The sequence below is a fragment of the Diadema setosum genome, chromosome 10 (assembly GCF_964275005.1).
Source record: "Diadema setosum chromosome 10, eeDiaSeto1, whole genome shotgun sequence".
Taxonomy (NCBI): Eukaryota; Metazoa; Echinodermata; class Echinoidea; order Diadematoida; family Diadematidae; genus Diadema; species Diadema setosum.
The window spans coordinates 6,832,861-6,860,803 of NC_092694.1; the positions used below are offsets into that span (position 1 = coordinate 6,832,861).

The window sequence follows — 27,943 nt, forward strand, 5'->3', positions numbered from 1 at the left end:
CAAGATGGCACCTGAGGAAAAAGTGGCTAATTTGTGAAATGATTCTTGCGACATCGTCTATAAGTGTGCAAAATATGGGAAAGATAGGACAGGTATTCACCAAGATACAAGATGAAACAGTTATGACCTTTGACCCTTATTTACATACCCAAGATGGCGTCTGATCAAGAAGTCGTTATTTTATGACATGAACTTAGGTGACATGAACTAAACACGTGCAAAATATGGTGGTGATAGAGCATGTTTTTCTTGAGATTTTGCAAAGAAAGTATTTTGACGTGATACCGACATCGTGTGAAAAAAAAAACAAACAAACAAAGGGCACTTATATGATAGCACAAAGTCTCAGCTACAACATATTAAGATCTGGGAGAAATTCAACGTAGGATAAGTGAGATAGTGCTCGATAAAGACAGTCATGTTAATTTTCATTTGAAGAAAAACTACACTCCTGTAGAGATAACTCGCAAATGGGTCAAATTTGACAAGGTTACCTTCAATCTATTTTTACGAGGTGAAGACTTCATCCAGCGAAATACTTGCCTATTAAAACTGATAGAGCATTAAATAAGCTGCAGCATACTGAAATCTGGGTGAAAATAGGCCAAGGATAAGTGAGATACGCTCGAGTAAACTCGAAATTTGATGACGTCATTTTGAAAATTTACTTTTTTTACTTTATTAAGAAATTTGATATCTTTTAATCAATTTTTCAGCATTGCCAACCCATGACATGACATGTACAACTCATCAGCTTTCAAAATATGTCAAGAAAATGGGGGGTCACCGTCCATCCTGACGAGTAAAATCGGATTTAAAATTGGCGGTTTTTTGGCATAGTTGCACTGTATATCGCCATTGACGCGCGCGCGGAATTTCAACTTTGACGGGCCCGTATGACGTCATATTGAGTCGGATTGACTTGAAACTTGGTAGAAATATTCCTTGACATTTCAGACATCTGATCCGTGTGAAAAAACGGGAAATTTTTATTGCATATGAGCTGTGCGTGCGTATATGCGCGCACGCGTACGCGTCCGTCCAATTTTTTCAATTTTTCAAAAAATGCTCCAAATGCTCTGAAACGTGTGCAAAAAAATTTTGAGCTCGATTGGAGCATGTTAACATTTTAACGCGCGCGTACGCGCACGATTTAAAGGGGAAGGCTAGTAACCGATCAGTGGGAATCAGTGGAAATGCTGTGAGATGATTGTTCCAATCCTTATGGGATTCATTCAAGAGTTCATTGTATATCTATTGTTGTGTGAAAATTATTTGCTTCAGAATGGTCTCATATTCAAGTAATGTGCAGTTTAATGCTTCCAGGTAAGCGTCCCTGGTCAGTGACGGAGCATTAATCTGCACATTACTTGAATATGAGACCGTTTTGAAGCAAATCATTTTCACACAACAATAGATATACAATGAACTCTTGAATGAATCCCATAAGGATTAGAACAATCATCTCCCAGCAATTCCACTGATTCCCACTGATCAGTTACTAGCCTTCCCCTTTAAGTGTAAACTGAAATTTGATCAAATGAGTAGAATGCGCCTGACTTGAAATATATGTGACGTAAATTTCATTGAAAAATTTCATTCCATTAATGAGATATGAATGAAAATGTGTTTTCATATAATGACGTCATAGTGACGTCACGGTCGATTGATCACTATGATTTTATAAGATCTGTCGTCTTTGCGACATGATACATATATGGTATAATTTTGAAATTGATAGGCTGAGGACTTTCTGAGCTAACCTCTGCACAACTTTTATCCAGAAATAAACAATCAGTACAGATACAGAAGGTGATCCGAAGGATACTCGGATCACCTAAATATGGCCGACTTCGTGAATGATGATTTCGCTCCCCTGGTCATCGACAACGGATCTGGGATGTGCAAAGCTGGCTTCGCAGGGGATGATGCACCACGGGCTGTCTTCCTTTCTCTGGTTGGAAGACCACGACACTATTCAACTTGCCCGGTAAAACGATAATCCCTCTCCATACTTGTAAAATCTGTTTCATTTGAAACTGTTTGAGTTCAAGAAAAATCTCTTTCTTTCTATTTCTCTCCCTCTCTCTGACTTCAACGTTCTATCAAATTCCACTGCCTTGATCAAGTAATTGATGAAAAATATAAAACAACAAAAGAATTGATTGGCAGAAAATGTTGAAAGACGAGGAATTAATATGACTTTATAAGAAAAGCTAAGGTTCCATTTCATTTGTCTTGGAAAGTGAAAATGAAATTAAATATTAATGACTGATTGATAATGTGTATTTCGTCCTCACACCATCTATATATCAGTATGTGTCGTATTAATGCCTAGTACACTGGATATCTATGAAAATGTAGGATTATATAGTGAAATATGAAAGCAATGAATGGACATAATGTATTTGCGAAATGATATCAGAGTTTAAGATATGATACAAGATGTCATGTTATCATTGTTATCATCACTATTTAGTGTGATAAGAAATGCGAACCAAACTTTCGATTAAGTTCCAATTGACAATGTTGTGAACGGTGATGTACGTTCTACAATGTAGGCTGCCTACTAAATTTTACTCACTCAGATAATGACGGCTGATGGCATGATACCCAAAGACAGCTACGTAGGAGACGAAGCCCAGAGAAGGAGGGGCATTCTTAACCTCAAATACCCGATCGAACACGGTATCGTCACCAACTGGGACGACATGGAGAAGATTTGGCATCACACGTTCGGTTCTACAACGAGCTCCGCGTCGCCCCCGAAGAACACCCGGTACTTCTCACCGAGGCCCCGATGAACCCGAAAGCAAACAGGGAGAAGATGACGCAGGTAATTCACAATCTTTCTTACTTTTGTCTTGTAATTGTGTCACCATCTCTCTCGGTTTGTTTGTTTGTTTGTTTGTTTTTCGTCTTCCCGCCAGTATAAATTCATAAGGTTCAGTGTCAGTAGTCATGTTAAAGGTGTGATTTCACGGAGCACGCGAACGATTTGCGAAGGACGCGAATGGCAAAATCCAGCATTCGTATTTTACATTTGTTTTGTTTGTTTGTTTTTTTTTCGTATTTTGAGCCGCTTAGGCTTCAGTTCAGTTTATTCAAACCACATCAAACATAACAAAAGTACAAGACATAACTGCAAAAATTCAGAATGATAGGTTTGGGACCCCAGTGAAGCACAGCTTGTGGTCGGGGCCCCTTTACACAATACACTACAGTATATGGCAAGGTGTAACATAACATGGAGTATAACATAATATGTACAAATTATACAACATAATAAATGCAGACAAGTACACGTACCACCTCCCCCATATACACAACACAACACACACACACACACACACACACACACACACACACACACACACACGCATACACACATGCATGCACACTTCACACATGGCTACCTCATCTCATTTTCTACATTCATGTACCTAATTTCAATCTGTCGAAAAGGTGTCGTTTACACAAAATTTTGAATCGAGACAGTGTAGTGGAATTGATTATATTACGGGCCAACTTCTTCCACTCCTTAACCCTATTAAGCCCAAGCTATTTTGACCCTTCCCAGGCCCAAGGGGGGGGGGCACATTGTGCCCCCTATATAACTTTGTTATTGTTTGATGTTTCATCGCCATATTTGGCACATGGGTAGAACAACTCATACTCTACATGACCGCATACTTGAATTTTTTCAGGGTGACCCATAGAGGGCGCTATTAACCAAAATATAAAGAAATACATAGGAAATATGCTAAAAACATGATTTATCTGTATAATTTCTTTATCCCAGTATATATGTCTTATCATAGACCATTTTTTTTTTCATATTTGCCACAAATGATGTGCAAGTCAAGGCTCATTATAAGTTATGGTTGAAATTTCTCAAGGTCACCACATGGGGGCGCTATTCATAACAAAACAAAGAAATACATTATGAGACCTGTGATGTATTGTGTGGGATAGGTACATGCATAGTAATCATATTTCATATTCCCATAACATTGGAATTTTAAGTTTGCAGATTGATAATGTGATAAACAAATGATATAAGAGGTATAACTTGGGTGAAGGAATCAAAATGACACAAAATAGAATGGCAATCTTTGGAAATACTGTTATTTTCAAGTATCTCTATTATATCTATTGTTTTGTGCCGTTGGCACAGAAAAAGAAAGGAAATAATAGGAAAAGTATTTCAGGGCCATAATTATACTTCACATTTTGCTGCTTCAGTAAATTTCAGCCAAAAAACGCCTATTTCATACATTATAAAAAAATTGTAAATTGGAATTGGAACAGAAAAATACGCAAAAATCTGACTGACATGGTTGTCAGTTTATGGTTGCCATGGCAACCAGCAACATCAAATATAGCTAAATTATATATCAAAACGTTCGGAATAAAATTTAAGGAAAATTCACCAAATTTGGTTAAAATTGGATAGAGGGCGAAGGAGTGGCGAATGAAAATCTGGTAGGGGGCACAATGTGTCCCCCCCCCCCTTGGGCTTAATAGGGTTAACACAGACTATTCTGAATGAATTTAAAGGGACTGTATAGTACTGGTTGAGGTGGGGATTCATGTTTTGAACATTCTTAAGTGAGATTATGAGAAACCTCTTTTGAAATATGAAAAAGCATGTAATTTTAAGAAGGATTCAACGTTTATTTGATGAAAATTGGTTTTCAAATGGCTGAGATATCCAAAAAAAAAAAGTGATAATAATAAAAGGCGACAGGCCACAACTTTATTAGGATCTCTTTGTTTCACCTTGTTTTTGGATATCTCGGCCATTTCAAAACCGATTTTCATCAAATAAACTTTTGATACCCCTTAGAATTGCACGCTCTTTGACATCTCATAGAGTGGTTTCTGAATATCTCCCAAAACGTTAAAAGCTAAATCCTCACCTCGACCAGAACTGTACACACCCTTTAAGGTAGTTTGTGTTCTTGCATATGGCTGATGGATGAGGTTACTCTGGCGAGTATTATACGATGGATGGAAGAATTTTCCACAAACACATCAGACAAAAATGTATATTGAAGAGATCGACATTTAAACATAAATATTAAGCATTGAAGAGAAACCATTTCATCAAACGGCAAAATATGTAGCTGCAAAAACAAAGGAGTACTAGGTGATCTATAGTTTGAATTTGTTATGTACCTGACAACTTTCTTTTGAAGAACATACAACTTTAATATGTACATGAGTCCTAAATGTGTTTTCCCAAGCAATATTGCAATACATCAAATGAGGCATAACAATTGCATTGTACAAAGTAACTAGGGTATACTGGGGAAGGAAGAAACGAAGTTTGGATATTCCACCAACACTGCGAGACACTTTAGTACATACGTTATTTAGTTGTTCTTTCCACGATAAAAATTCATCAACTGTAACCCCAAGGAATTGCACATGTTGACTGCGGTTGATCTGATGACCACCAACATCTAAGGGAATAACATTTTCAGGGATTTTCTTCCCTCTGGATGTAAACAATACATATTTAGTTTTACCAGTAGTTAATAACAGTTTGTTACAGCAAAACCATGCAAAGAGTTTACAAATTTCAGAATTAACCGACTGAATTAGAGTGTGAATATTCCTGTGAGAAGATAACAAGCATGTATCATCAGCAAAAAGAGAATAAGTAAATAATTGAGACGAATTAATGATTTCATTTATACAAATCAAAAACAGTAACGGACCAAGAACAGATCCCTGCGGTGCACCATAAGTTACATTACTGGATTGTGATTTGGCACAACAACAACAAATAATATTGTAATCTTTCTTCCAAGTAACTTTTAAACCAATTCAAAGCTATTCCTCGAACACCATAGCGTTCAAGTTTATTTAAGAGTATATTGAGGTCAATAGTGTCAAATGCTTTTGACAAATCTAAAAATACACCAAGGCAGTACTTCCCATCATCAATTGCACTAATAATTGTATTTACTAAATTTAAAACACCCATACTAGTGGAGCAATTTTTACGAAAGCCATATTGCTGGGGGATCAAAATATTATTAAGAAGCAAAAAGTCATTCAATCTTTTATAAACTATTTTCTCCAGAATCTTTGAGAATATTGGTAACAAGGCAATGGGTCTATAATTCTCAATGCATTTACGATCATTCTTTTTGTACACTGGAACTACTTTTGCTATCTTTAACTTGTTAGGAACCAAACCGTGAGACATTGACTTATTGAATACGTCACAAAGCGGATCTGCAATAACATGAATACAATCTTTTACAATTCTAGGAGAAATATCATCTGAGCCAGATGACTTGGATGGTTTTAAGGCCAAAGCAAACTTCACAATCTCATGCACAGATGTTGGTCTCAAAAATAAAGAGGATGACTTATCCTGATTTAACAAATAATTTACAAACGATGTCTGCACTGGTGGAATTTCTCTGCTTATTCTTGCAGGCAAATTAATGATATAATTATCAAAATACTCTGCTTTAGCTAAGTCTGATTTTAAGTGTGTGTCTCCATGGAACATTATTTAATCTGGTATGAGATCTCTTTTTCCCCTCCCAAGTAACTCATTTATGTGAGACCAAGTCTTCCGAATATCTCTCTGAGTATTTTTAAAAACATCATCATAATAATTTTTCTTATTTGTACGAACAAAGTAGTCAATACGTTTTCATAGTCTACACACTTCTTTCTATTTGCCTCATTTCTATGTTTTATATGTATACAATAAAGTTTATTTTTATAATTTATAGACTTCAGAAGACCCTGGGTGATCCAAGGTTTTTTACACTTCTTTTTCATGCTCATCTGAACAAGGGGAAAATAAAATTCATACAAATCAGAGAAAACACTCAAGAAATAATTGTAATTATCATCTGCACTAGCAAGACTATAAAGAAAAGACCAGTCAATTACAAAAAGATTTTGCTTAAGATTTTGAACTCTTCATCTGTAATCACACGCCTAAACACTGTATCATTCTTCTTGTTATTTGTGAGTGACTTCCCTTTATTGATGCTAAAAATGGGCATATGATCAGATTAATCAGAGCAAAAAATTCCACATTCAAAATGATCTTGAACACAGTTCGTAAAAATATCATCTATTAATGCAAAAGATCGCGAAACAAACGTGAGTGTTCGGAAGCGTCGTCAATTATTCGCGAATGTCGTTTTTACTTCGCCGAGAATTTCAAAAAATTCAGATCTTTTTTTTTTTTTTGCGAACCTTTTCCGCACACTTGGTCGTGATTTGCTCGTGATTTGTTCTCGAAAGAGTCTTTAAAGCCTCGTCATATACGCAAGACCTTCGCAAGACACGCGCGATGTTCGCAAAATGTTCGTGAAACCCCATTAAATAGACCCCGAAACTTTTGAGAATGTCCCGCGTATGTATCGCGAATCTGCGAAGTTTTTCCGATCATTTTACGACGTAACTGCAAATTGTTCGCGTACCTTTTGAGACATTCTCAAGAAAGTTTAGCGCATGTTTTGGGGGATGTATGACCTACGTTTTCTACAAATCAAAAATCGTAGCATACATCTAAACATTAAACATGTATTAACAAGTAACAACTATACAGTAAAAAGAAATTAAAGACTAGCAAAGAGAAGGATATGTTTGATGTACAGAAAAAAATCGCAGAATACACTTAAAATGAATTTAAAGTATGACAAAATTACATTTACATTCTCCAACACGTGTTGAAGAAACTTCAACAAAAACTCAAATGGTTTACTACGGTGGAGATAGGTCCTATATGAAGAAACTCTAAATCACGCACACAATAGAGAAAAGAGGGGGGAAAAAAAGGAGAAATACAGGAAAGAAAAGAAAAGAAAAAAAAAAACTTCTAGTCAGTCAGCTCCCACCTCTCCTTGGGTACATTTTCTCCCATGATTATTGAAAAAATTGCGTTGTTCGCATTTCCGTCGCGTGTTCTTCGTGTACGTAACATGCTGTACTTAAGCAATGATACAACACGACATTCGCACATAATATGTCGTGAGAACTTCGCTCAAATTGCGCAAGAATGGTTTTCAGCTTCATTGACGGAACACATTCGGAGAAAAACTTTTCCGAATATTAGATTTTTCCATTCGCGTCATTCGCAAATCGTTCGCGTGCTCCGTGAAACCACACCCTTAGGGTGGGATTTCACGGAGCACGCGAACGATTTGCGAAGGACGTGAATAGCAAAATCCAGCATTCGTATCTTAGTCTGCAAAAGATCGCCAAACGAACGTGAGGGTTCGGAAGCGTCGTCAATTGTTCGCGAATGTCGTTTTTACTTCGGCGAGAATTTCAAAAAAGTTTGAAATTTTTTGCGAACCTTTTCCGCACACCTGGTCGTGATTTGCTCGTGAATTGTTCTCGAAAGTGTCTTTAAAGCCTCGTCATATGCGCAAGACCTTCGCAAGACACGCGCGATGTTCGCAAAATGTTCGTGAAACCCCAAACAGACTCCGAAACTTTGGAGAATGTCTCGCGTATGTTACGCGAAATCTGCGAAGTTTTTCCGAACATTTTACGACGTAATCGCAAACTGTTCGCGTACCTTTTGAGATATACTCGCGAACGTTTAGCGCACGTTTGGGGGATGTATGACCTATACGTTTTCTACAAATAAAAATCGTAACATACATCTAAACATCAAACAATTGTAATAAAGAAAATATGTATGTAAATACGTATGTATTAGGCCACTCATTTTCCTCTTCTAATGATGGTACTTAGGCCTATGTAAGGTTCTTCTTACTGGTGTTCTATGTTGATGTTGTCTTTCGCTCTGGATGTACCAGTTTTCAAATTCACGTCACTTTTTAATACTCAGCAGAACACTATCACAATGATTTTATTGAACTTGAACCGACGGTGATGTATGTCGTCGGTTTGGCAGGGCCGGCGGAACGGGGGGGGGGGGGGGGGGGGGGGGCTCGGCTCCCCACATTTTTTTTTTTTTGCACCATACAAAGGAATACATAAGGTGTCACCACTTTGCCCTCCCCCCCCCCCCACAATTTTTTTTTCTTTTTAATCCCGGAAGTGCTTGTTGGCTTGTTAGCTCATGAAAACCGGAAGTGGACCCCTGCCCCACTTTTGAAAACGTGGCGCCTGCGGTGTTGACACTGGTTGAGGACAACGAACAGTCGAGGACACTTTACATTTTCACTTGAGATCACATTGTTGTTAATCCTTTGCTATTTGTGTAATGTACCATCATCAACTTTCTTCCACAATGTGAAGCAACAATATGGACTTATTCTTATTTTTCGTTCCTATGCAGATCATGTTCGAGACGTTCAACTCACCAGCCTTCTACGTAGCCATCCAAGCCGTCATGTCCCTCTACGCCTCGGGGCGAACAACAGGGATCGTCTTCGATACCGGTGATGGCGTCTCCCATACCGTGCCGATCTATGAAGGCTACGCCCTCCCTAATGCCACCCTTCATAGGGATCTGGCCGGTAGGGATCTGACAGATTACCTGATGAAGATCCTCACGGAGAGAGCCTACACCTTCACCTCAACAGGTAGATACATAACTAATTGTGATTTGTGATTTCCCGCCCGAGTTTAGAGTTTTAATTTCTGTTATTCAAACATTTAACATCATCACATATCACACGTTAACTAAGAGTATTATAGTTATTATTAATAGATAAAACACAGTCTAATGAGTTGCTCTTAGTTATTGAAATCAAGGAACCTATGTTAATCTTCGTTCTCTTTATGAAGGAAACGATAATCGTCTATAGAAAATTAATGTCAATGTCATTGGTAGGTATTTTGGAAGGAAAAACACACAAACATACACTGTACATTGTATTTAACGATCTTTGAATCTTATTTGCTACACAGCCGAGAGAGAAATCGTTCGCGACATCAAGGAGAAGCTCTGCTACGTCGCCCTCGACTTCGACCAGGAGATGGAGGTCACGGCGAGGTCTAATTCGTCCCTCCAGAAGAGCTACGAGCTTCCCGACGGTCAGGTCATCACCATCGGCAACGAACGCTTCCGGCCCGGGCTCCCGAGGCGCTCTTCCAACCGTCATTCTTGGGCCAAGAACAGGCTGGAATCCACGAGACCACCTTTAACAGCATCATGAAGTGTGACGTAGACATCCGAAGAGATCTCTATAGCAACACTGTCCTCTCTGGTGGGACCACCATGTTTCCTGGAATCGCTGACAGGATGAACAAGGAGCTGATGGCCCTGGCTCTTCCATCCATGAAGATCAAGATCATCGCTCCTCCAGAGAGGAAGTACTCGGTCTGGATCGGAGGCTCCATCTTGACATCTTTGTCTACCTTCCAACAGATGTGGATCAGCAAACAGGAGTACGATGAGTCGGGACCACGCATCGTTCACGGAAAATGCTTTTAAATCATTTGAAGGCTGAATTATGGAACTTTTAATGCAGGTTCCGTGTGCATTCTGACTGTTGTGTTCGATTTTCTGTCACAGAACAGTAATATTGTGCATCGCTCTTACGTCTCTGTTGCTGAAGTTTTAATTAGTTTGTTTGGTTAAATGGGGAAATATTTTTTTTCTACACGTTTCATTTCTTGAAAAATACTTGTAGGCAAGACGGCTACAACAGAAGTGACAGGTAAGTGACAGGTAAGTTTTAATCGCGGCAAAGATCAAAGCAAATGTCATGTGTACCTGGCGACTACCTGCGACAACTGGACACATGTTGAGGCAAAGATGTATCCCCAGTGTTATTTTGAGAAAATTTTTAATCCGTTGTCTACGCGATTTGGTAGTCATCGTATCCTTAACACACCCTGTTCCCTTAAACATTGCTTTCCGTAACAGAATATATCTAAGTTACTGCCCGGTAATGTCCGATGGTAATTGTGATAGACGTTCACATCAACATGTATTAACATCATCCTGTGTTTATATGCTGTCGATTATGTCAACTCAATATTTAAACTAGAAATGTCGCTATGGCGACTGGTATGCCTCCGCCATAATGCATGATTTTCCCAATAGGTCTAGATAGTACATGTGGACACTGTGTGATTACATTTTCACAAAATTGGCAAAATATTGGAATGACAAGTTTGTCACAAATGTGTTGAATGTTCACCTTCCTTGACGTAGGTTTAATTGGATGAATAGGAGAGCATGTATCTAGGGATTTAAGGACTTTAACTTGACTTTGAACCATTCATACATGTACATTTGTAGGCACTGAGTAATTTTCAAGGAACAGGTGTGGAGAAAAAGTTTAATTTCTGAATTGAATAGTAAATTGTTACCATTTTCATCTGGCCCTTGACCCTAAAATTCATGAGATAATTACTTTCAGGTAGAACATGCATAATAATATGTACTAAGTTTCAAGGTAACTTGAGCCACTACCGAGATATGGAGGAAAAAGTTAGTTCAGCACTTTCGATTGATCTTTGACCTTTTGACCTTTGAGGCAAAAAGAGGAAAAAAAACTTTCCAGAGAATTTCTATTAGGTTACACATGCATACACCAAGTGTAAAAAAAATAACCCTGCTGGCATTGCATAAATATGAGGGTAAGAGTAAAATTTTGAAGTCTTGCACTTGACCTTTGACCCTGACCTTTGACCCCATGAACCCTACATTCTCTAGATAATCAGTCAGTACATGTATATACCATACGTTCCATGAAGATACCTTGAACAATTTTCCAAGGTACAGAGAAAAAAAAGAAGTTTTAATATTTCTACTTGACCTTTTGACTTTTGACCTTTGACCTCATGACCCAAACTTTCACCAGAGAATCTTAATTGGGTAATACATGTATACACCAAGTTTCAAGAAAATATCTTCAGGCATTCAATAGATATGGTGGAAATAGTGAAATTTTATGTATTTGACCTTGAACTTTTGACCTTTGACCTTGAGCATGTGCACCCAAAAGTTGATAGGCACAACTTCACCCCCTAATACATATACATGCCAAGTTTCATTAGGATACCTCAACAGGTTTCGATAGTTACCTTGTCCACAAAATTCATTACGGACGGACGGAAGGACGGACGGACGGACGGAAGGACGGACGGACGGACGGACGGACGGACAACCCGAAAACATAATGCCTCCGGCACCACTTCGTGGCGGAGGCATAAAAAAAAGATACTATACAAAAAAAGGGAACAAATTACAAGTGAGCTATTTTCTGTGTGTGTGTGTGTGTGTGTGTGAGTGTTTTGATAGATCGAGGAAATACTACTTCTACTACTACTACTACTACGTGTACTACTATTACTCCACTAGGCCTACCACCACAAGTCAGTACAAGCCAAGGGCAGCAACAATAGCAACACAAGGCAAGTGCCATAATGTGTCTCGCCCATTCGCGTGCAAGAAATTGTCCCATATTTAACATTGGGCCCTAAAGTTCATTGACCCCTGCCTGTGAGCTTTGACCTTGAGGTGACCTTCATATATGGTAAAATGTGAAACTTTGTATGACCCCTCTTCCCTCGAAGTTCGGATGCAATTGAAGCCAAGAGTAAAGAGTTATTGAAGTTTTTGTAGCGTTACGGACAGACGACGGACGGACGACGGACGGACAGACACCGCAGGCGATCCCTTAGTCTCCCCGCACCTCCGGCGGGCTCGACAAAAACTACTAGTAGTACGTTACTTTCAACTTCACTTCTCACTCTATAGTTCTACTTCTGTTACTGTTAGGGCCTATCATATGTTGGATCAAAAATGTATCCTTTAGTGATTGGTTGAAAGAGCTTTCCACGATTGTAGGAATTTCCAGCTATGTCAGAATGTTGGCATGTCTGATACTCCACAGCGTACTATTTGTCTGATACTCCACAGCGTACTATTCGCAAAATGATGTCACTTTTATGACATTTTGCAAATAGTATAAGTATACTATATGCAAAATGACGTCACAAAGAAATGGTGACATCACAAAGCAATTCTGGAAATGCACGCTGCTTCGTACTGTCACTCTGTGAAATGTAACAATTTTTAATGAAACAATGCAAAAGAAATTTTTCATCCCATGTTTCAAATTTTGACTTTATTCCACAAGGTCCGATAGAAAAAATACATACACATGTGAAGACAATCAGTCAAAACATACATTGTACTTCGTACCGTCACTATGTGAAATGTAACAATTTTTAATTAAACAATGCGAAAGAAATATCTGATCTCATAAGTTTGAAATTTTTACTTTACTTCCACAAATAGGAAAAAGGAAGACACACATTGTATGATGGCATTCAGTTCAAACATACACATAAACAAAATAATCATGATAAATTTTAGGTATTAAATGCCTGGAGAAGGTATGACATAAAGCATGCTATTTGTAAAGTGAATAAGCCTGATATCTTTAACACCATAAGTTTCTCTAACAGAGGGTCTGCTGGAGCAGGAGTGTTTTTGTGACATAACAATTTCAATTGCAAGTTTGTAAGACAATCAATGTATTCCAGAGATACACATATTTCAGCCAGCAAATTACTAAGGTTGGTAGAAGCTTGAATCTCCTATTATATGATCTCTCCAACTGATGAAAATTTTCAGCATATTTCAGATAGTTTCCTCAGACGATGACAAAATATGACAGATGAAGTAAAATCATGGCATTATAAAGATTTACCATAACACGTAGTGGAAGCAAACCATTCAGCCTTTTTTTTTTTTTTTTTATAGAAAAACCACTAACTTTGCTCAGTACTTTACCTGAGATATTATGAACTTGGCCTTTTTCAAGTGAGATGTTAATCAACAGTGACAACAAGGAGCTTTGTATTTTTGGCATTACTTATTTCTCTTATCACTGATTACTTAAATTTACTTTTGCTATTTCTAAGTCAGTAGGAAAAAACACCTTTTTTTCTATCAAAGTACCCTGTATTGAAGATGTGATGTAATTAAAAGAATGTTTGTTTTTTACTTTTTTTTTTAAAGATGCCTTGATGCCATCATGGCCTTGGCTATTGTCACCACACAGGCTTGATACTGCTGTTATTATTAAAGTCAAACACAATCAAACTCTGTCATATCAATATTCAATGAACGTGGAGTGGCAAGCGATTGAGTGTCCATATAACATCTACAGTCAGAAATTCATGATACAATATATATGACTCAGTATATAAAAATAGAAAATTCTTTTAAAAATAGAGACAGATTTGACTAACATTCAAATACAAATGCAGTACATTGTAAGATGTCAGCAGTGAAGGTAGTCATCATTAATTTACTCATAAAATATTGTCATAATAACATCTGAGCTGGAGAAAAACAAACAAAGAATCACTGAGCTGTTTGCAAATAAGACTGCTGCAGTCCTTCCTGAACCTACTAAAACCTGCTATAATTGACAAGATAATGGCACTTTTACCTGAACATTAAAGGGACTGTACAGTACTGGTTGAGATGGGGATTCATGTTTTGACCATTCCCAAGTGAGATGATGAGAAACCTCCTATGAAATATGAAAGAGCATGTAATTTTAAGAAGGATTCAACATTTATTTGATGAAAATTGATTTTCAAATGGCTGAGATATCCAAAAAAATTATAATAATAAAAGGCGACAGGCCACGCCTTTTATTAGGATCTCTTTGTTTCACTTTGTTTTTGGATATCTCGGCCATTTCAAAACCGATTTTCATCAAATAAATTTTTGATACCCCTTAGAATTGCATGCTCTTTGACATCTCATAGAGTGGTTTCTGAATATCTCGCAAAATGTTAAAAGCTAAATCCTCACCTCAACCAGAACTGCACACACCCTTTAAATGTCAAGAAAGACATACATTTTGCACTCTTTCCCTCATCTTAAAAAGCAAACAAACAAATGTACATTAATAGTTGTCATTTCATTCTGTTTGATTAATTCATTAAAAAACACAACATGTATACAAGGAAAATGATAAGCAATACACAACCATACACAGATATAACAACATTCACATTCTTCATGAGTGATACACAACAGGACTCCATGTAGAGAACAATATGACGACTGGTACACATGAAAAGAGATATGTTCAGAACATGGCTTACATGTACATGTACATCAGTGGTAGCAATGTCATGTCTCAGCCAAATTGCACAATATGGTTTCATCTAAACCATTATCACTGTTCTACAAAAATATGTGAAACTCTGACATTTTGTAACTGTTCAGTTTCATGCAACATCATTCAAGAGTTTTGAAACAAAGCTACAGTCATTTCTAGGTTACTAAGGGCAAATAGCCCCCTCACCCTTGCCGCACTACAGTCTACTTGGTACACTACCAAGATGGATGTCAAGCACTCCAGTAAGTTCATAAAGTTTGTCGTTTGTCATCCTTTATGCGTAAACTTTTGACATCTTAATCTCCTTCTTTAAAGTCCCATAATGGATTTTCACCAAACTTGGCAGGTATCACTGAGGTAATTTTATGATCTCTATTTGTTTTATATGGGCACTATGCCTATAGAACGTGATGGATTATACCATACTTCTTGCCTAATCCAGCCTACTCTTCAATGTTTGCCTTTCTACCTTGGAGGCAACATATCAAACAAAGACAAAAACACAATCTTTCTACAGTTGGAGGTAATAATCATGACACTCTACACTTTAAAAGAGTTACCGTCCTCAGTTTCCTAATGTATGCTCCTGTAATGGTTCAAGAAGTACACCACACTCTCAAAAAGACTGAGATGTTTCTACCTTCATTGGATGCACCTGTGGGTCAGATGCTTTGTTATCATCGTCTCGGAGGGAGAGGCGCATTTCTCCATCCTGAGATGCACCTGTTTCTACATCCAATGAATCCACCTGTGGGGTGGGTGCTTTCTCATCTGATGTCACAGGCTCTATCTGCAAGGTGGATGCTTTATCTGAAGATGACACGGGTCCCATCTCCAGGACAGGTGTTTCCTCATCCGATTTAAAGGGCTCCACATTGAGGGTGGATGTTTTGTCATCTGATGCCACAAGCTCCGTCAGCTGGGTGGATGCGTCATCATCTGACAAGGAGGGCACGTCTTCTTCAGAGGGCAAGAGTTTCTGTTTTGACAAGTTCAAGAATTTTTTGTCAGTTTGTTTTACTGGTCTATTATTCAGTTACCCAAGAACAACTAGAAAAGCACTCTGAGAGCGCAGACCTCTGCCAAGCATGCAGCCCATTTCCACCCGCACTGATTTTGTTCTTCCACAGAGATCAGTGATTTCAACCCATACGTACTGCATTGTGTGCTGAAAGCCGCCCGATTTCCCAATATAGAAGCCTTTGTTACGGCATAAACCCTCAGCTGCACCGCGCGCCTTGCCCTAGCAGAAACTAGAGCACGCACTCTAGTGCGCACATGCAAACCTCAAATACGCACAGCCTGAACTCCAAAGTTCATTGACCCTCCCTGCAAAAATATCAAAATTCCTTCATAAATTCCCCCAAAGTTCTCGGATCACTACCAAAAGTTAATCGTTTGTTACTTGTGTTATTCTCAAGCTTTCCTGCAAGTTTCATCCCAATCCGTTAACCATTTTTTGAGTTATTTTGCACACAGACAAACTAACGAACGAACGAACTAACTAACAAACAAACCAACGGTAACGAAAACATAACCTCCCCCCTTGGCGGAGGTAATAAGGGTCTTGAGCAGGCTGCCTAGCTCAAATGTCAATTCTAAATCAATGTCCAGTTTGGAGGAGGCTGCCCTCCCCTTCATGATAGTGATGCAGCTACCTGCAGGCTAACATACATGATTATAGTACACTACATCAGTGTTTACTTGCACTTGACATGGCATTTCTACTAAAATATCAATTGCTACAACACTGTCTGCCAACCACCATTTGTGAATGTCATGACACTCCTTCAGATAGCTCACTTCACCTACATGTGTATCATCCCAGTATATCTTCCTGTGTAAGCTGCCATAAAGATTACTTCATCAAGTATGACCTCTCAAAAAAACAAAAACAAAAAAACAAAACAAAACAAAACAAAACAAAACGGAGTGAATGTAGTTCTGAAAATGATGCCTAAATGATAACAAAATCAAATCTCACCTGCAACAAAACCTGTGTTTCCTGATCATATCTATGTTGATAGGGACGTCCATTGATGGTGATGTCTGTCAGCTGCAGAGAAATGTTACCACAGGAAAATGATTGCTTGAATTCATGAGAATACAACTGCATCGTTTTCCTTACCGCTTAACAGCTTGAAACTACCTCTGCCCTGAATAGCAGGAGCAGTACAGAAAGTTCCAAAACAATACAAATGAACTATTCCAAGACCACATTAAATTCAATTTGACAGGTAAGTGTATAAATCATGTACACAAACATCAACTGAATGTCTTCTGACTTCAGCTGTTTATTCTGACCAATGAGAAGAGGGTTAAGATGGTTCAGCTAATCTATAGGTGCTTCATATTGCATGTGAATTGCTTGCTCCTTTCAAAAGAATAAACCAGTATACAATTGAAGAGTTTGTTTGCAAAAACCAATAAGTCCATATTTGTCAAATGGAGATATTTGCGATTAAAGGTCGAGAAATATGAAGAGAATAATAAGAAAATTTTTGCTTCTTTTGACCATAACTTCAAAAATGTACCTTTATGTGTAGTGACCAATATATCATTTAAAAGGTATTATTTTGTACTTTATGACAGAGACTGTACTTCAAAATCTTCAAAACTGGACTTATCGGTTTTTGCGAACAAACTCTTCAATTATTTACAGGTTTCAGCATTGTTTTTTTATTTCAACTAAATGCCACTCATAGTTAAACAAAAAAACAAAAAAAAAAAAAACGACCAAAAACAGTTGATGCATACAATTACTGTTTGTATGTTAGTATTAACCCGTTGAAGACGAGTCCCGAGTGTACTCGGGCTGGTGTCTATGGGAAATGCGTGTTGTAGCAAAATTAGTCCGTCCTCAACGGGTTAAAAATAATATTAATAATAATGAGAAAAGTAACACTACCTGTGGTGAGGGTGGCATAGAGACCGCCGCTGCATAGAAAACTGTGGGTAAGTTACTGCATGTCAGATTCAGACGTGTCAGACGAGGCATCCGGAAGATCAACCCAGCCAGGGCTCTCATCGCAGACTCAGTTCCAGGGCTGATGGTCAATGTGCCAAGATCTAGATCCAGTTCCTGGATCTAAAAAAGAATAGTAAAATTGACAGATATTCATTCATGAAAGTAATTTCAATCAAAATCATTACCAGGAATAAAGCAAAGAAACTAGAGATCAGACAAAGAAAAATCTTTTCTGCATATTTTCAAAGCTCAACACGATGAGAAAAAAAAAAGAATCTCAGCCTTTTTTCAATGCTAAACATACTGAGAGAGAGAGATGCGCCTAATTCACGTTAAAGTTAATTTCAGGAAATTACGTAAAGTAGCTAATTTAAACAAAAAGCACATAATCATTATGTGCATGCACAGGTTGAATATCCCACACAACACTCGTAGAGAAAATGAAGTTTAATTTCATGTTCATGTAACCACTTTGACAGCAGTAACACAAAACAAGGTGTGAAAGAATCTGTTGAAAATCACTACTATATTATTTGTTGGAATATGACGTGCATATTTGTTGGTGCATTGACTACACTTATGCATTATCCTCAACTACAAAGTCTGGTCAGTTAACTCAAAGGGGATGGCTAGTAACTGATCAGTGGGAATCAGTTACGGCCCATTAACGATCACCCCGTCACTGTACAGGCATGCTAACCTGGAAACATTAAACTGCACATTACTTGAATATGAGACCATTCTGAAGCAAATAATTTTCACACAACAATAGATATATACTGTACTCTTAAATGAATCCCACAAGGATTGGAACAATCATCCCCAGCACTCCAACTGATCAGTTACTAGCCATCCCCTTTAACCCTATTCTAACTGGGGGGGGGGGGGGGGGGTCAAATTGACCCCCCCTCGACGTTTCGCGCCACGATTCTGCAACGCGCCAAGATTTTGACGCGTCGTTTCACGACTTTTTTCATTGAAGTCTCCCGCAAATTTTGAGACCAAATTTGTGACGTCCGGGTACACCGTTCTGAAGTTACGTAATGTTTTGCATATGCATGTCAACCCGAAAACAGCTCAAATTCATGATATCGTGTGCAAATCCAATGCAAATTGTGTTTTTTGGTTCAATCGATATAAATTAGATTATTTCAACTTTTAACCATTGAAATTAATCAATTCTAGTGTAGATAAGCCTGAAAAAGTGCCTGCAACAAATTTTGGCAAAAAAACAATAGAAAACAAAAGGTCGAAAAAACAACAAAATACATAAGAAATTAACAAAACAATAAAAACAAAAGAAATTGATTTTGATTGCGCTATTTTTTTACATGAAAATTGTTTGATACGTCTTGAGGAATTCTGACACAAAAATTTAGCAATCCTTCAGTCTTTTTGATGGAGTTATAGGTGAAAATATGATTTCATGCACAAATTTGCATAATTCATTTATTGAAAATAGAAAGGAAATATTTTTCTATTATATGACCATGTGATCTTGTAGTTGACATCCAGTTCTATCTTTAGGCAAAATTCCGCGGCTATCGCGCGATCGGTGGCCGAGATCTGAAGGGGGGGTCATATTGACCCCCCCCCCCCCCCCCCCCCAGTAAAAACTTGGTCTCAAATAGCCCAGTTAGAATAGGGTTAACTAATTTGTACAATCTAAAATCACATCAGTAAATTTCAAGAAACCTAAAGTGTTTAGTTTAATGTTAGTAATTATAGCTTTGGGTAAGTGCACCACACAGGCTCAAGATTAAAGAACTTGGCCCTGTTTTAAAAAGTTATAATGGATTATATAGTTGATTTCTATCATATGTCTATGGCAGCCCGTGTTAAGGAAATTTATAATCGATTATATCTTTTGATAAAACAGGAATCTGGAAAGTGACTTCAAAATTCAAGATAACATTTGATAATCAACCCTTAGCTCATGGTCCAGAACATTTACCTTCTGCTAACAAATTGTATTATTAGGCTGATCTAGATTTCCTCTATACACAGACCCTTTTTCTGTGCACAAGAATTTCCTGTTATTGTTCAAAAACCAAACCCCATGATCTCAGAATCCAATGATATTCCAACCTGTACAAAATTGCAGCTAACACACCAGCAAAGACCGCATCCTACCTGACGATGCTTTATAGATTTACCTGAGATGACGGAGCAAGAGAGGCAGCCGCTGCATAGAAGTCGTCAGGCAAGTTCTTGCACTTCAGCTTCAAGCTGGACAGATGGGGCATCTGGAACAAAAATCTGGCTGCACTCCGACCAAACCTTGGACGACAATGAGTTCTCCAAATATTGATGTCCAGGGTAAGCTCTTGCAACTAAGGAGAAACAGAGTGAAAAGCAGAAATAAGGAGTATGAAGACACATTGAGATAGGATACAGTGCACTCCCGTTATAACGAACACGGTTATAACGAAATTCCGGTTACAACGAAATAAAATTTAGGGCCGCAACATTATCAACTCTATGTATTTTTATTGTTTATTCATTCGGTTATAACGAAATTTCGTTATAACGAAAGAAAACTGCCGGTCCCGAGGACTTCGTTATAACGGGAGTCCACTGTAATATTCACAGACTTACATTCTTTGGTCAGTATTGAAGGGTGTCTTTCTGTAAGGGTGTCTTTCTGTAAAAAAAAGGGAACACCACACAGACTATGGAAAGAAACTGTGCTTACTGTGGCTGACAAAGAAACTATACCCACCTTGGAAGACGGGGCTAGTTGAGCAGCCGTTGCAAAGAAGATGTCGGGTAAGGTGTCACACTCAACTACTAGATGGGTGAGGTGCGGCATTAGGAACAGCATTCTGGCAAAGTCTTGGGCCGCCCTCTCCACAACAGGAAGCGGGTCCCACCGCCGGATACAGACATGTAAGAAGAGATCTTCCACCTGTGGAGATAAGACGGCTGATGATTAAAACACACAAAAATTACTTGAATGAGGAGCAGAGACTCTTTCACAGTCGACACATCCGAAGGACATCTCACTGAACTTTATAAGCAATGTTGGATGTTGAATGGCTTGTTGTGTATTTTACAGGACAATTTAATAGGAACAGTGTATTCCTGCCCTCAAGGTGCAAAAGGTGTGACTTTCCTTTGAATCATTTTGGGTAGTGCATGTTCCTATGTGTGAGTACACATGTGTAATATCAGTCAACAGTCAACCTTGCCTATAACAAGTCAAATCCTGGTAAAGATACGACACCAACCAGAAATATTTTGTACATGGTTTCTGTGAATTTGATGGGGGACAGCAAGGTGCTATTAAACAGATTTACCTGAGATGATGGCGCTTCTGATATTGCAGACTTGAAGAAAATGTCAGTAAGAGCAAGACAATCAAATTTCAGGCGCTTCAGGAGCGGCATCTGGAACAGTAAGCGGGGGATATCCTTCGCTATCTCCTCAGTCCAGGTCATGTTATCTTGCGTTAGTAGGCCAAGGCTGAATTCCAGATCTCGTATCTGCAGTAAAGCAAATGATTATGAATTCATCACACATTATTGTGAAATATCATGCATACAAAGAACAATGTATGACATATCTGGTATGATGTATGATATGTATGATTTAATGCTCAATTCACTTTACGAGAGTTTTATTCTGATAATAAATTGTCGCGGTGCACATTAAACAGATTAAATCATTGACTAATACACAGGACTCTGAAAGCTTGATATGCATTCATTGTGTTACTTGGATTATGTAATGTCCAGTCTTTTAAAAGGCTTATCAGACATTCAACTTCATTATCATTATCACTATCACTATCACTATCACTATCATCAACGCCATTACTGTCATTTTTATTAGAGCTGTCTTGTGGTTATGTGATATGATTTTGGTGTTCTCATTGCACAGAAAGGAATGCAGAAATAACATCACATCACACCACACCACACCCCACCCCACCACACCACACCACACCACACTACCACACCACACCACACCACACCACACCACACCACACCACACCACACCACACCACATCACATCACATCACACAATGAGGAATCCCACTGGCCACAATGAGGAATCCCACTGGCCCAAATGAGCAAATCTCATTTTAATAATAGGCTGTGTAAGTGTCAAGCCATAGAGACATATGGTCCAAAAGAAGCCCCCCGAGTCATTTCTTACCCGTAATGTCGTAGCTCCTGCTGCAAGTGTTGCCAAAAAGGTGGGTGGGAAATCCCTGAAGCTTATCTTCAAGCAAGAAAGATGCCGCAGGTGGAGAAGAAATTCTGCAAAGTGGATTGTTGCCTTCTCCTCGGGAGTCACGTACGAATTCCTTGAAAAGTACAGATCAAGGTCCTGCAGCTGAAAATTTTAAAAATGACATTCAAAGTCAACTGTATTTAAAGAGAGTGCCCATAGCCCTGTGGCCCTTGGATTTATACATGTATATGGTATAAATGTGTTAGTCTATTTGGCTATTTACTTTTGAAACACAATGGCACTGAAGTGTGGTGACAAACCTCAAAATCTTAACAACCAATTAAGCAAAGTAAATTCACATCATCAGCAACCTTAATAAAATAGAATATGACAGTGGGCAAAATTTCACTGTATTACAGGGAAATTAACAAAGGTTCCAGATGGAAAATTTAATACAGCATGCCAATAAAGATTTAGAGAAATTGGATAATTGTTTCAGAGGTTATGGATTTTCAGAATCATGTACCATTACAACCAGTTAGGAATTTGAAGTTGTATCAGTACAGTACTATCAAAGTAAAAACAAAAATAATATAGAGGGAATTCCATGCATTTTGATTTTTTAGAAGAGTACTTGACTAACCTCTTTCAGAAAGCAGGAAGAATAATATCACCTTTAACATACTCCAATAACAAGTTAAAGGCATAATTTACCATTTGCAGATGAAATAAAAACCCTGCATTAGTGCTTTAAAATAGTTCTAAAATGTGAGTTAAGGATAGAAGCAACCACTGTGAAAATTTGAAGCAGTAAAATTGATGTTAAGTATTGTTAAATATACAAAATGTGAACAACGGTTATAATAAAAATGTTTCCAGACTAAACCGTCTACAATTACGTACGGTTTTATTGAGAAAAATACCGACACCTCCTTATATTTTAGGCTTTACTGCAAAAATTTTAGATGGGAGGGTGTTTTGTGGTACAACAGACCTACACAGATGCATGAAAGGTGATATCTTGAACATTTTTCAAATCACTGCTCCCAAAGGTAAACTGGACCTTTAAGGGAATGTGCACTTTTCATTAAAAAGAAACTGCAATTATCAGGTAGACAGAATTTGTATAAAGACATCTTGTAGCTTCCTTACTTGTGACGAGGCTGCCAGCTCAGAAGCTGTCGACCAAAATGCTTCAGGCACTTCACCGTCCCAAAACATTACTTCCAGGCGGGTGAGGCATGGCATCTGAAACAGGAATCTGGCGTAATCGCGGATCGGCTCGTCACTCTTAAGAGAGCAGCAGTTCTGTAGTCCTCTGTAGTCTATTTTCACATGTTGTATCTGTGTTTTCCATAACAATGTCATCAGAACTAAACTAAGAGACATTACACACACAAATATCGTATAAGGCACTTATTTAGTGAGACGTATTGCAGCCCCAGGACGATTTCGCGAGAGATTGAATTCGCAGTCATGGAGTACAATACTGAATGCAGAAATTTATGCCTGCAGGTCACATTCATGTCGGGATCAGAGTCAATATCAATGCGTGTTTTTAAATTCGCTAATGGCACCTGACTAGCTAAATTTGTGAATATAAAATCTTGTGAAATATTCAGTGTATACAGCATACGTGTATTTACTGAAATCAAAACTGCAAAATCATCAAAAAATCTTACATGTGGTCTACTTGTAATTATGCATAAAACATGTAGCAAATATAGCATATCGTTATAAATTTCATTTGATACCCTCATGAAAGAAAGCAAAAACCACTGAAAAGGTTATCAATATTGGAAATACTTGACTTATTCTTCCTCCTACTTCTTCTCTTCTTTTCCTCTTTGTTCTTCTTCCATTACCTCTTCTTTCTTTTCTTTCTACCATCCTGCCATAATATTATCACTATCATTATTATCATCCTTACAATTTCCCACATCATAATAATCGTTTGAAGCATTAATTCTGTCATTAAAGGACAAGTTCACCTTCATTAACATAAGGATTGAGAGAATGTAGCAATATTAGTAGAACACATCATTGAAAGTTTGAGGAAAATCGGACATTCCGTTCAAATTGTTAAGAATTTTTAAAGTTTTTGTGCAGTCACCGCTGGATGAGAAGACTACTGCAGTGTATGGTGTCACATGCGTACAACAATATAAGGAAAATATAAAGAGAATTTCACAAAATTTCATCTTTTGAAAAAAGTACACATTCCCTTGACTTGTTACTGACATATGTTATGGGTAATATTATTCCCATTGCCTTTAGAAAGAGGCAAGTCAAGTGCTCTTTCATTATGCGAAAAAAAGTGAAAATATGTTGAATTTTCTTTACATTTTCTTTGTACTGTTGTACTCATATGACATCACGAGCCTTAGTAGTCTCCTCATCCAGCGGTTCCAACACAAAGAATTTAAAAATTCATAACTTTTGCATCGATTGTTCAATTTTCCTCAAACTTTCACTGATGTGTTCTACTAATATTGCTGCATTCTCTCAATCCTTATGTTTATGAAGGTGAACTTGTCCTTTAACTTCATCATCACTGCAGACACGTGATCAAATTTGCCAGACTTGCAGGACTTGCCTGTGACGCTGGAGCGAAAGAAGCCAAGGTGGACATGAACTCTTCATGAGACTGAGTGGTCGTCAGCTGGAGGTATGTCAGGCAAGGCAGGCTCATGAGGAATGTGGCAAATTCCTGGGATGATGTCTCACTTGTTGGGAAGTCAGCTCTCCTCCTAAATCCCACCAGGTAGGTGTCAATATCAAAGCCTTCCAGCTACCGGCATTCATTGAAAAAACAGAAAATCCAAAAACAATGACATTCAGTATAGAGGACTATATACACATGCAAAGATAACAGGTGTATTTCGTCGCTAGGGTGACAAGACCTAGTATCTCCAATTTTGGTGAAAGTGGCTTTTTTGAATTACTGGTTAGATTATCAAATCCTAGCTGTCTTACCCCAAAAATAAAGCCACCACAGCATGTCAAAGAAAAGGCTATCCCATTTGATACAGTGCTTTGGCTGCCATGTTTTTTTTAGCTCTCCTGAACATTTGACATTTTGTAGATACGAGGTCTTGTCACCCCAGTGCTGATATACATGGCTCCTTTGCAGAAAGAAGTACGGGGATGCAAAGCACAAAAGTTGTAATTCATTGCTTGCACAAAACAGTACACTAAGACAGTATAAGTCTCTCTCTCATCAACATTGTTGCGTGGTTGCTGTGTTACATTATGCAGCACAAATCAACTCACAGATTTCTCTCAAATGTGAAAGTAAAAATATGCTAGACTGAGGTCTTGTTTTACCTGAGCAGGCTGTCTAACTTTATAGAAGAAGGTATTACAAACGCATTTATTTTCATGCACAGATATTTTCGCGAATGAGAAGGTGACAGACATTTTACAAGATGTTGTTTCACAGTTAGGACCTAGAGGCTATCGGAAGTGCACTAATGCTTGACCATTTGCAATATTTTTGTGTGTTGCTAAGTTTGCAGCCCACCCATGATTTGTAAAATTCGCAAAAATAAAACTCTAGCAAACATAATTATAGCTTTTGCAGTAGCACCATTGGGTTGGGGCTGATAGAACAAATCCCATTGGAGAAGCTTACAGACACATATAAGGGTCATCTGAACACCAAAAGAATGTCACACAAAGCCTCACATTTTGACTTAGGGCAGTGAGTTGGCTCAGTTGGTAGCGTGTCTGCCTCCGACCCAAGCAACCTGGGTTTGAACCCGAGTCTGGACTGAGCATTGTTGTGTGTAATCATACCGTCCCCTCTAGCAAGAGGCAAAACACTCTGTCCCTCGGATAGGACATAAAATGGAGGTCCCGTGTGTGAGAATCACAACTCATGCACATAAAAGATCCCGCTTCATTCATTCATCGCAAAGAGCAGGGTGTTTAACCCGGTGAAGTGGTCCCGCCTCACATCCAACTGGACCCCATGGAAGACCAGCTTAGCACAGCTGAATACAGTATGGGCTATCCAGCCATCTTCACGGATGAAAAATGAACAAACAAACAAACAAACTAACAAACAAACAAACAAACAAACAAACAAACAAACAAACAAACAAACAAACAAACAAACAAACTTACCTTGGAAGATGATGCCAAGGACACAGCTGTCGAGATGAACTCCTCCTGAAGAACATTACTTCTCAGCTTCACACGGGTAAGACAGGGTAGCTGCAGCAGGCACTGGGCCAGGTTCTGACTGGCCTGCCCAGTCCTCACCAGATCTTTCTTCATGACTTGAATCTCAAGGTGAATGTCCAGCTCTTCTAGCTGGGTCAGAATAAAGAAAATATTTAAACCAGGATTTGTAGAAATTTGATCGTGCTTTTAAAGGTCCTGTTTCCCTTTGGAAACAGTGAATTCAAAAATGTTCAAGATATCACATTTGATGCACATGTGTAGGTCTGTTATATCACAAAACATCCTATCATATAAAAACTTTGCAGTAAAGCCTAAAATACAAGGAGATATTAGAATTTTTCTTATTAAACCATAACTGTAGACGGTATAGTCTGGCAACATTTTTATCATTATAACTATTGTTCATATTATAACAGATATTTAACAATACCGGTACTTAACATCGCTTATACAGATTCAAATTCTTACAGTGGTTGTTTCTATCCCAAACTCACATTTTGAAATCATTTTAAAAGCACTAATGCTGGGTTTTTGTTTCATCTGCAAATGGTAAATTATATCTTGAAGATCAAAATGTGAAAACTGGCCCCAAACTTGGTTCCAGCCCCAAGGAAGTAACCCCTATATCTGCTATAAAGAACTTGAAAGTTTTCTCACCTGCGGATTTGCTCAAAGCATATCTCGTTCTCAAGAAGACAATTTCTAATAGATTCTCTAATTTCAGGGCTCTGTGATCCCATTGGGCTCCTATGGGGGCATGGTGCTGATTTACTACACTATGTATTCTACAACCCTAGCAGTAATAATGGCCAAGTTTGGTGACAAATATGATCACCTGTTTTCAAGAGGACAACATAAATTTAGAATTGGCCCCTCCCCATTTGGACCCCTCTTCCCATGCAAACAAAGAGCAAACCTCACATACCTTGATATTAAACATTAAATGACAGAAAATTGAAAACCTGGGGGCATTTCATTGGGTGTTTTGCCAGTGATTTCCACTGACACTGGCAACACAAGTTAGAAAATGAGTGCTTTGTTGGCAAATTATTGTACCTCTTTTTTGATTTTGTGTAGATTTAATAAACTTGTATCACTTATGTTTAATCTCTCTGAGGCGACGGAGGCACAGAGGCCGAGTTGCTATTAAGTCAATGAGGGTATGATAATATTGTCTGAGGCAGTATTTCTCCATAATTTGATAGCTTATAAGAAGCAGATAAAATTGATCCACACCTTTGATGAGGTTGCACATGTAGCAGCTGTGCCAAAGAAGGCATCCACAAATATGCAGCAGTGCAGCTTTAAGCGTCGCAGGCTTGGCATCTGGAAGAGGGACTTGGCGAGGTCTCTCACACCGGCCTCTGCCTCGGGACTGTGGTCCATCTTCCAGCGATCAAAATCCAGATCCATCTCTAGAATCTAGGCAGTCAGCAGTGACAAAAGGACAATGGAATGAACATGGCTGTCATCAACTCTTAAAGGATCAGCCTTATGAGTCTGTTTGAATAGTAATACAATCAACTACAACTGCATCCATGCAAGT

At 38.3% G+C, this 27,943-nt stretch overlaps 1 protein-coding gene and 1 pseudogene across 1 annotated transcript; one reads left to right on the forward strand and one right to left on the reverse strand.

The window, feature by feature from the left end:
- The first annotated feature begins 1,843 nt into the window (after window positions 1–1,843).
- LOC140234041 (actin CyI, cytoplasmic-like) lies at window positions 1,844–10,396 on the forward strand (annotated as a pseudogene).
- A 4,283-nt stretch (window positions 10,397–14,679) lies between these two features.
- LOC140234457 (uncharacterized) lies at window positions 14,680–27,810 on the reverse strand. Its single transcript, XM_072314503.1, has 11 exons — window positions 27,634–27,810; window positions 26,338–26,526; window positions 24,806–25,000; window positions 23,362–23,553; window positions 22,192–22,371; window positions 21,330–21,515; window positions 20,753–20,938; window positions 20,187–20,363; window positions 17,971–18,150; window positions 17,047–17,118; window positions 14,680–16,041 (listed from the first exon to the last, which is right to left on the reverse strand). The coding sequence occupies exons 1-11, from the start codon at window positions 27,808–27,810 to the stop codon at window positions 15,679–15,681; spliced, it is 2,097 nt and encodes a 698-aa protein (XP_072170604.1). The 3' UTR covers window positions 14,680–15,678.
- Between the last annotated feature and the right edge of the window lie 133 nt (window positions 27,811–27,943).